The following is a 10,722-nucleotide window of genomic DNA, read 5'->3' on the forward strand; positions in this document are numbered from 1 at the left end:
CTGCCGCTCCCCGCCCGCAGCCCGTCGGGGACCAGCCCTCAGGGCGAGGGTCAGAATCATGGGAAGAGCCAGCAACTTCCTGAGGCTCGGCCTGAACTCCTTCATTGGGCAACTGGAGGATTTTTGCAAGATAGAAAAGAAGCAAATTGAAATTACAAACTTTCCCCGGTTGAGAGCTATTTTGGGGCATTGGCTTTAAATAGAGGACGGTTTTCCACCAGGCTCAGAAGTGACCCACTCGCTCCTCCACACCCGACAAGCGCTGCGGCTTAATTTAACTCCGGTCAGAGGTCTCTGGTGAGTGCAAGGGTTTAGCAGGGCTCAGGGATCCGATGTGGATGGGGATACAACGTCCGCAGCGACACCAGGCACTGGACGTGAGGGGGTTATCGACACTCCCCAATTTGAAAGGGCTTCCTCGCTTTATTTCTCAACCACCCATTGCAAGGAGCCCCTTGAGGAGACAGACACTTGGATTTTCCTAAATACATTATTAGTTCAGCAGTTACTTTAAAACAGTTGTAATGAATGTGAAATAAATGCAAAGAATGTGCTTTTTGCTTACTAACAAGAGTTGAAGTAGCGCGTGGAGCGCTGGCAAGCACTGAATAGATGCAAAAATACTGGAGAGCTGTGAGGGAGCTTGGGAAGCCTTGTGAGGACCCCCCAGCTCCCCACACCGCTGTTTCTCATCGTTGCCCCATGTTCCCGCAGGTTCACCTGGGCAGTTCCTCAGCAGAGATCCTGGCTCCAAGACCAGCAGTGAAGAGCCATCACTTGTGTGGTACCTGAAGTGCGACTGGGGTGTCACAGAGCACCGCAGGGGGACAAACCTTCGCTCCGAGCACTGTAATATGCTTTGTCCATCCATGTCGCTTCAGTCCATCGTCTGGGCCAGCAGCTGATGAAGATGGCACAGAGCACTGAGCTCAAGCCAAGCTTTGAGGATGTTTTTAATATCCTATCCCAGATCCCACCAGATAAACTCCTTAGCCTCAAATACAAACTGAAGCACTTGATACTTGGGCCCTGCAGCAAACTACTGCAAGCCATGGTGCTGCTTACTCTGGGGCAAGAAGCAGATGCAAGAATTTGTTTGGATGCCTTAGGAGACAACCAGGCAGCCCGGTATGTCCACCAGAGCAAACTGGGAGCTGCAGGCGTGCAGGACAGGGAGGATTTGCAGCCTCCCCAACTGGATGCGGGTGCCATGGCGCTTCTGGCACAGATCTACTCAGTGCTGGCAGAGGAAAAGCTGTGCAGCCACGAAGCCATGGACAGAGCCTGCCAGGCTGCCTCCAGAGCCCACACCACCAGCAAGGAAACTCGGGACACGCTCAGCAGCATCCCAGCAGAGGTCCAGGACAAACAGGGCTCTGGTATCAGCATGGGCCCTGGTGACAAATTTCAGACGCTGAAATCTGATGTGGATGTAGCATTTGTCCAGAAACCCAAACCAAACTATGGGGTGAGAAGTTCCCCGGTGCAGATTGGAGGCAACTCAGACCTTTCAGGCCCACGGACCTTGCACTCCGTGGGGAGCCCCTCTTTCCCCAGTCACTTTGAGATCAGCGCATCACCAACCGTTGTGTTTCACACCCAGCCCTCCCAAAAGCGTGTCCCCCAGCCCAGCCAGCTGTGCGAAGGGAGCACCGGTGGCGCTGGACAGCTGGACGTAGACAGACAGAGCCACGGCCTGCAGGAGACAAGCTGGGCCAGCAGATCCAACCCTCATCCTGAGCAGGACACAGGGGCCAAATTTCCCCAACCAGAGGAGGTTCTCCAGGTCCGTCCAGATCTCCCTGCTCCCGACATGCAGCTGCCCACAGGTGCTGTGAACCACCCCGAGGAAAGCAGTGATGTTTCCAGCACGGTGGCAGAAGAACCTCGTGTACTGAAAGCAAGCACAGACAAAAAGCAAGATGAAAAGTCATTATCTACAGGTCTTCCAGATTCAAGAGCTACAGTGGATGCTCGTCGTGCCCATACATCCAAGGAGGAGGACTCTGTTCCAGCAGGCATTTCTTCTAACTCTGCACCTGCTTCCAGTTTGGCCTCCTCCCTTCTTCCTCCTCCTCCTCCCTATTCCTTCTCCTTAGCCCTTCCTCCTCTTCAGGGACCTCCTTCCAGCTTACCACATCCCACTGCCCTCCACTCATCCCCGTCTCCAGCCTGGCCGCCTCTCCACGCTGCAGCAGCAGTGCCCACAGCAGAGCCAGACAGTGGCAAGTTCTTCACTTTCGTTATCCTGCACGCCAGCGAAGATGAGTTTGTTGCTCATCGGGTCAAGGACTTGCTGGAGAAGATGGGGGTTCCCAACGGTGCCACGCTCTGCGAGGACTTCTTCATCGCAGGACGCAGCCATATGACGTGCTTCCAGGACGCTATGGAGAACTCTGCCTTCATCATCCTCCTCCTGACCAAGAACTTCTCCTGCAACCTCTGCCTGTTTCAGACAAACACAGTGCTGATGGAGTCCATCCTGAAGCCAGGCAAGCGCGACTCGGTCATCCCTTTCATACCCAAGGAGAACCCGCTGAAGCGCAGCGAGATCCCCAGCACACTCGGTGGGCTCATGCCCTTGGACGAGAACTCGCCCATGTTCTCCAAGACGGTGCAGAACACCTTCACCAGCAGCAGGATCAACGAGAGGAAGGCCACGTGGGACCTGGTGCAGGAAAGGAAGCTACAGCTGTACCAGGAGCGGTATCAAACGCAGCAGAATTTGGCTGCTCTGAGCCTTGGCTCCTCTCCCCAGGTGCCTCCACCACCAACGCAGCCGCAGCTGCCGGAGCCATCGCCGCAGCAGTGGTGGCCGCCGCCGTCGGGTGTCCCCCCTGCCACGTACCCGCTTTCCCACACCGCTCACCCCATGCCTGCTCAGATGGGACCCCCTCCTTTCCAGCCGCTTCATCTCCCCTCAGGCCACTACAGCGTGATGCCAGGCGCAGGAGGCGTCCCACCCCTCATCATTCAGCACGCTCGGATGGTTCAGATCGGGAACCACAACGTGATGCAGGTAGAGACGGTCACACCGGGTCCCCAGGACAGGGAGGAGGAAAGCAGGTAGAGCGTTTGATCAGACACAGCCATGGCCAGACACTCACGCAGAGTTTCAGACCCTGGATTATTATTTCAGCCCCTGATTCTGCTGGGGCTGGGACTGTTCTTACTTGACTCTGGGTAAAAGGGACCACTTTCTTGGAGCACAGGAGAAAATTCAAGTCTTTTTCTGTTGGACAGAAGTTGCAATGTCCTGAGACCGTTTTCCTTGTGCTTCTTTTCAAGCAACTGAGAAAACACTTTTCCTGATCTAGTGAAGCTACAGGGAGGTTTCATAAATAAATTTTGATTAATTTATTTGTGTGTCTCTGGTTCTTTCCTCTAGCATGAGCAAAGGGGCAGGGAGGGATACCAGGAAAACTGCTCTACGTGTCTGTACCTCTGGGGTGAAGAGGGCTGGGAGGTGGCACATTCAGTTTCTGTTTCATAATCTGCGTTGACCCAACCCCTTGAGGGCAAATCTTCAAGGGACGCTCTGGGGAGTCGCTGTGGTGTCCTGTGAAGGTGGTCCAACTGTTTTCTTCCAGCAATCCTGTTTGCTGGGGTCGCAGTGTCGTTTCACGATGACGCCTGCTCTGTGTGCACGGTGCACTCCCCGTGCTGCAGCCGCCCAGCAGCACCATTTGCCCCAGTGTCCCCCATCAGACCCAGGGCAGTTCAGGAAACGGCTTCACAGCCTCCTGAGGGGCTGCAGACCTCTGGGCTGGGGCATCAAGGGATCACTTTTCCCAGTTCCCTTCTGAAACTACAGAGAAGTTTTTTTGTCTAAAATACAAGGTTTTCGTGTGCCCCTGGAGGCGTGGCTGAAGTATTTTGTATTTAAGAAAACTGTTAAAGAACTGAGATTACACACCAGATACACAGGTGAACGAGAGTCTTACAGTAAAGCTGTGCTTGGGGAAAACAAAAAACAACTTAATGAAGGTGGAGTGAGAGCGGGGAGTGCGAAGAAAGTCCAAGGATGCAGAGCCGAGTGTTCACTCCTCCGTTCTCACCTGCCTGTGAAAGGTCAGAGGTGGGACCAGGGCCCTGTCAGACCGGCAGCTGCACAAAGAAATGCTCCTTCCCAAGGTTACTCCACCTATTTCTGTTATTGCCCTTGCAGAAAGAGTTTGAGGTGAAACCAAAACCCTGAGCAGAGCGTTACGGAATGGGTGGACGACGGCCGGGCATGGGGGAGGTTCTGCTGGGCGAGGGCCATACCAAGATCTCTGCTGAGCATTTAGGGGGCACCTGAAGCAATGCTCGGGACCCCACGTTCTGCCTGTGACACGGCCGTGTTCTGGCTCTGTCAGCAGAGGTCACCCAAAGCCACCAGAACTGGGACTGCTCCCTCTGCGGACCAGCCCAGCCAACAGCACTGAGCTCAGCAGCCAACTCACCCTAGAAAGGTGCCCAAGAGTGGCCAAGTCCTGGTTAAGGTGAACCTCGATGGGCAGTGTGATCGATACACGGGAGGTGACCGCATTTCTCAGATGTGTGAGTGCTCATGGCCCAGTGGGTTTCACGTCGAGAGGAGCCAGCACGGTCTGGCAGCCAAAGCGCAGGATTCCTACACACCATCCTGGACCTGGGACTACCCGAGCTGGGCACCTCCAGGGCCTAATTCTGGATTGCAGTTTTTGTCCAAGAACCATCCAAGCCTTACAACCAACGCCTGCATAAGACAGACATTAAATTCTTGAAGAAAAGACTGTTCAGTCGACATGAATTCCCTCTCTGAGCAGCACTCCTGTCACCGGGATGAAGACTGTCCAGTTCTCACCCTGCCTCCATCTACCTCAAGCTCGCTCTGCACCAAGCACACCCTCCCAAAAAAGCACCAGCCTAATAAATAAACCTCACTGAGATGTGACACCCCCAGCACAGAGGAGAGAGCAGAACAGGAGTCCTTCCTTCGTCCTGGCTCCTCGGGGATAGCAGTAACAGCGTAAGGGAGGACAGTCCCCTCCTGCACTCCTTGGCTGAGAAATAGCGCGAGACACGGGGCTTGGACAAATCAAAGCCCTCTCTGTCTCGAGCGTAACAAGACCCACGTAAAAGCACTGCAATCTAAAAGCTGCCATCAGTTGCTGGCTTCCAGCTTTGAACCAGTTCAGCTTTTAACCTCAAAGGAGCCAGTGACAACGCATTAACTCATTTACTCTTTCCTGGAATCCTCCAAGCGCTTGGATTCCTTTCATTTCCCTATTTTCTCTCCTCTGCGTCACCTCTGTTCAGACAGGTGTTGTGTTCCTGCAGTTCCTGTCACAGTGCAGCCCCCTGCCCTTGGGGAAAAAACACACCTCACGCCTTGCCCAGCTCTGCTGTGGCTATAAATAAACGTCACGCACAACTGGGCAACTGGAAGCTTGTAAACAACATTAACACAGACACACCGGGCTTGCTTGGAGAAAGGGAGCGGGACCGACACGGCAGCAGACGGTAAAGCACTGCAGGGTTGAGCTTTTCATAATCTTATGGTGCATGGAGGGCAGAGGCTCAAAGGTTGCAGGGAGCAACTTCCACTTCAGAGCCACAGCCCTGCGTGAACGTCACTCACCCCACGTCTTCAGGGCCCCTCTGCTGCTGCTCACCCTGAAAGGAAGCTGTGCACCAGGGCCCCGTTTTCACCAGGAGAACACACGTGTGCCCACCACCCCCTCGCTCTTCCCCAGTTCCTCCAGGAAACGTTGTCATGGTGTCCCCATCTTTGTGCTCCAGGCCACTTTGTGTAAACACTGATTTCACAGCATGAGAAGGCTCCAAAAACGTCCACAGAAAGGCACCAGCAACTGGCTCCAGGAAAACCCCCGTGAGTTTCTTCCCGCTTTTGCATTTCTAAAAAAACCTGTATAGGAAGCTTCATTGTCAGAGAGCCCATAACCAGTACTAGGGAGAGAAGAGCACATCTCAGCTGTAAGGAATTAATAAAAGCAGACATTTGTTCGAGAGCGGTGTGCTTTCACTGCAGCCACCCCAGTGAAAAACTCCTCCACTCTCTGCCCAAGACAATTACTCAGAAAACAAAACAATCACTGAAACGCTTCACTGCTGCCCACCACTCCTTGTTTTGTCCCAAATACTGGAGCTGGCCCAGACTACACCTACAATAAATAAGGACCCTTCATTGCAATTACCCCTAAATTAACGCAGCGATTTCTCCCACCTGGTAATTACTGTCAACATTTAATTGCTGGGTCCTTACTGTGTAATCACAGGTTATTTGTGTTAAAAGGAAAAATTCAAAGCCCTTTTCTACCACACAAAGTATACTCCTCTTTGAGGCTGCTGCCCCTGACTGGATCCCGCAGGTGTGTGATCACAAGATCCCAAATGCAGAGGTGCTTCCCCATCCCAGCTGTGGCAGAGCTCCCAGGGACCGCAGTCAGAGAGCACCGCAGTCACTTCTGAGGACGGTGCCATCCGTGACGGGACAGACATTCCAATATTTCATCCATCTGCTCCCACCCTCCCTGGGGAAGGCCGAGCACTTTGGAAATGTGAATTATTGTGTGGAATGAACTGCAGTACCTTTAATTCCTGTCTGCTTTTACCTCCCACTGACAGCTCTGGGGTTGAACACCACGAACTGGTGACAGCCATGGTGCGTCCCTCCTCCTGCTCGCAGTGCCCACAGTCCCAGCTGCATGAAAGGGAGTCAACAGTCAATACCCGAGTCAACAGAGGAGCACCCGTTCACACTGCTCCATTTACACCCAAAGGTAATGTATATAGTAAGAGATGTCACTCCAATGTGTTACCCTTTTTCAGGGGAAACGTTTGCAGATTAGCTTTTCCAGGAGTAAATTCAGATTAAATGAAACAGTCACATCTGCTGATGGCAAACACCCGGTATTTCTGCACCCACAAGTGCACCATCCCTAGGAAACAAGCTGAAAACAGAGGCTTACCAGCAAGAAGTCCAAGGCACTTGCATTCTAGCAGCCATTTTTTGTTTTATTATTTAAAGTTAAGAGCGCTCATCAGCTCACAAATGAACAAATTCCATTCCTGCGGTTTAGTTCAGGTTTCAGCCAGAAGGAAAAAATAAAATAAAGTAGAACATAGCTAAACTAACTCTGCACTTTACATCTCAATAAAAGTTAAACCTCCTCGCTTTATAAATAAATTGTATAGTTAACACTGCAAAAATGTCATGGCAGATCTACAACACCTTGAAGGGGCAGAGAGCACTGGGTTATTGAGGCATACGCATCTGCTGGCTTATCAACACAAGCAGAGAAGCTTCAGTAGCAGACAGTACTTGGGTGTTAATCAGGGTTCTGCTCTCCCAGTCTTGACCTTTCCCAAAGCTCAGCTGCTTCTCCCTTCTCCCCAGCTGCATCTTCCACCCTGCTGAGGGCCACGAAATGGGCCCCAGAGGCTGCCAAGGCCCAGGCACCCCCCTGCAAGATCAGCTCTTGGAGCAGCCTCGTGTTTCCCAACACCGGCTGTTCACCACCGAGGAGGGCTCTGCAAACGGAGGCAAACACCTACCCTGAGACCACGGATTTAAAGAGAAAACGAGTTGTGTGCAGATCCTAATCAGAGAAAGGAGCTTGCCCAACCAGTAACCAAGTGAGATTTCAAATTCAGCCTCCGAAATAGCACCATCCTCAGTAAAGTTGCAAAAAGAATCAAAAGCCAACACCAGATGCCAACAACCTGCTCCGTGTCGGTCAATTAACAGAGCCTAATGGGTTGATACCAACAAACCTCAGAACAAGGTGGCACCTTTAACTTTCATATCTTTCTTGCTCCTTCCTTCAGCCCACCCTCATGCAAACAAGCCACCACCGCTCACTTGCTTCAATACCCCCCACGCAGCACCCACACTACAGGTGCCTCCCATCCTGGAAGGTCTGCACGAGCACATCCTCAAAGACGACTCCAAGTGCTCTGGTTTGGCTCTGACACCTGCCCACAGCCACCCTGTGCAGCTCAGGCCCTGCCGATCTCTGGAGCTGAAGGACCTTGGTGAGGGGAAGGGAGCGAACGTGGGCAGAATGGGCAAGCCAAGGGCCTGAACGCCACATCAGTATTTAGAATTTGAAGTAGTTTTTCCTCCCCACTCATAAAAACCAATATCTGTCGAGGAAACTGTGTAACCAGAACTGACTTTACTACACCTTACGGGATTGAAGAAAGCTTGCAGCATAGATAGGGCCTGGCTCTAGAAGAGAAAAAATAACCCAACTTTAAGCACAATCATTGAAATCTCAGGCCTTTAACACCATTTGCTACTTGACCAACCAAGGGAGAGAGAAAAATAACCATCCTCAGCATACCCAGCCCTACCGCCATGCAAGGCAACTACCTCAGCAGAGCACAAGCCACCAGGCTGTCACACTCTGTACCAGATCTGAGAAAGGGGTGGGGAAAGAATTAGTGGGAAGGTATTTTATTCCTCACTTGCATTCCTATCTGTTCAGGATTTGGGACGGGAAGAGCTAGAGCGTGTGTGTGATGTGGAGCTGCTGAGTTAATCCAGCACTAACAGGAGAGGCAGCAGGTCCCAGGGATCTCCGTTTTCCTTCCTTCTCAGGACAAGACAGCGCACCAGGAAGCTCTGGCACCTGAAGATGACAACAACGAGGGACAGCCGTGAGCTTCCTACCCCTGCGCACGCCAGGTCCGTGGTGACAGATGGGGACAAAGCTCGCAGCCCGTCTCAGCACGGCGACAGCCTTCAGCACCTTGGCAAGGAGGGCCCGAGACCTCAGGCTGTGCTACCTCTGTGGGGGGAAACAGGCGACGGGAAAGGCTGGGACCTTCCGCTCTCCCGTCCTAGTGCAGCTCAATGAAGGCTTCCAGCTCCTCGGGGATGAAACCCTTGTAGGGAATCTTGTGCTTGTCCAGGGCGCGAGCAGCAAGGCACTGGAGGGTGATGTAGTTGAAGGGCTGCATCATGCTCTTGGTGAGCAGCTTCTCGTCCAGCAGCTCGTACGCAGTCTGCTTGAAGGCATTGGTGGCGTCCATGTGGGCTCCGGCCTCCATCAGGGCGCTCATGATCAGTGGGCAGCTGTTGCGGGCGGCAATGTGCAGCGGGGTGTTGTTGTCGTAGTCACGGCTGTCCGGGTCAGCCCCGCACTCCAGCAGCAAGTTCACAACGTGCAGCGACGGGAACTTGCCCACGGGATAACGTCCCACGGTTGTGGTGTCTTTGTCCACAGCCATATGCAAAGGAGTGAAGCCGTTCTTGGCCCGGGGGCTGCACTTCAGCAGGCGGTAGATGGTCTGGCGCTTCTGGTGCTCCTGCTCCGGGGTGCACTCCACCTTCTCCAGCAAGAAGACGAGGTGGAGGATAATGGCCAGCGTCTTGGTGAACTGCGCCGAGTCGACTACAGGGTCCTTGCCGTGCATAAGAGCCCTCTCCACCTCCCGGACCCCTTTGCTCAGTACTCCCATGAGGTCAGAGAAGCCCAAGTGCGTAGCTAAAGTGCCTTTGGAGCGGTCCTGAAGCACGTAAGAGAAAAGCTCTGCGAAGGAAAGGAAGCTGCTGGCAGTCATGGGGCTGAGAGGCTCCAGGTTGCCTTGCTGCATGTCCAGAGCGTACTTCCACAGGTTAATGCAGCGTTCGAAGTTGCCGGAGTCAGCATAGACAGCTCCTCGGTAGCGGATGTAATAGGAAGTGTCTGGGTGGGAAGGCCCCAGGATGCGCTCTCTGATCAGCAGCGCCTGCATGCGCATCTCGTCAGGATCGGTAATCAAGGCTTCCAGTTCCTCCAGCGAACTCACTTCCCGGGAATAGTCGTAGGCCAACACCAGCTGCCGGGGCTCGGGTTTAGGCAGGTATTGCCCCCCCTCACACCGAAGCTCCATCGCCCTTCGCCAGTACTTGTGAGCTCCCAAAAGGTCACGTTTCTTGTCCACAAACGTAGCACCCAGCAACTCCAGTGCTTCCACAGCAGCCTCTCGAGTGCAGAATACGTTAGGGACCTGCTGCTCATCCTGACTGGAAGCTGAGGCACAACATCTCTCACACACCTCTTCACTGCAGCCCCGAGGAGCTTCCTTGCCAGCGCTGCAGCACCTCTGATGGCTCCCCCCTGAGGCACAGGTCCCATTTTGGCTCCCTGCAACCTCCTCCTCCTGCAGCTCTCCTTGGATGAGGTACTCCACGATGTTGGTGTGCCCGGTGACGCTGGCGGCGAGCAGAGGAGTCATGCCATAGCCGTCTTTCTCCATGCGGGCTTTGGAGCGGAGCAGCAGCTGCAGAATCTCCAGGCTGCCAGACTCGGCACAGTCATGCAAGGCCGTATTCCCCTTCACGCTCCGGCGGTTGACATCAGCCCCTTTCTCAAGCAAATAACGTGCTATTTCCCGGTGCCCTTTGTAGCAAGAAATCATCAAGCAAGTGTGTCCGTGCCGGTTGGCTACTTCCAGGTCAGCCCCACGCTCCCCGACTAAATAGCGCACGATCTCCAGGTGCCCATCGAAGCAAGCGGCCCGCAGCGGCGTGGAGTTGGTCAGCGTGGTCTGGTTCACCGAGGCGCCGTGATCCAGGAGGCTGCGCACCACCCCCAGGTGCCCGGCAGCAGAGGCCGCCCAGAGCGGCGGGGCCCCCTCGATGGTCTCCCCATCGAAGTTGACCGAGCCCCCCTCCTCCACACGGGCGCCGCAGTGATCCAGCAGGTACTCCACCACCTCCAGGTGCCCGTGGCGGGCGGCGATCAG

General features: G+C 54.0%; 2 protein-coding genes across 2 annotated transcripts; one reads left to right on the plus strand and one right to left on the minus strand.

Annotated features, from left to right (window-relative positions):
• Positions 1–910: 910 nt before the first annotated feature.
• On the plus strand, positions 911–3,070 carry TICAM1 (toll-like receptor adaptor molecule 1). The gene has a single exon (XM_010178888.1). The coding sequence runs from the start codon at positions 911–913 to the stop codon at positions 3,068–3,070; it is 2,160 nt and encodes a 719-aa protein (XP_010177190.1).
• Positions 3,071–8,832: 5,762 nt separating this feature from the next.
• On the minus strand, positions 8,833–10,719 carry FEM1A (fem-1 homolog a (C. elegans); the record flags this gene model as incomplete). Its single annotated transcript, XM_010178890.1, has 2 exons — positions 8,833–9,957; positions 10,129–10,719. Coding segments are annotated over 2 exons (1,716 nt in total), but the record flags the coding sequence as incomplete, so codon positions are not given.
• Between the last annotated feature and the right edge of the window lie 3 nt (positions 10,720–10,722).

This window comes from Mesitornis unicolor, unplaced genomic scaffold, assembly GCF_000695765.1.
Source record: "Mesitornis unicolor isolate BGI_N332 unplaced genomic scaffold, ASM69576v1 Scaffold49642, whole genome shotgun sequence".
In the NCBI taxonomy this organism is placed as follows: domain Eukaryota; kingdom Metazoa; phylum Chordata; class Aves; order Mesitornithiformes; family Mesitornithidae; genus Mesitornis; species Mesitornis unicolor.

What these genes read in the sequence shown, in the direction of transcription:
- TICAM1 (XM_010178888.1), top strand. Translation starts at nt 911, where the DNA reads ATGGCACAGAGCACTGAGCTCAAGCCAAGCTTTGAGGATGTTTTTAAT.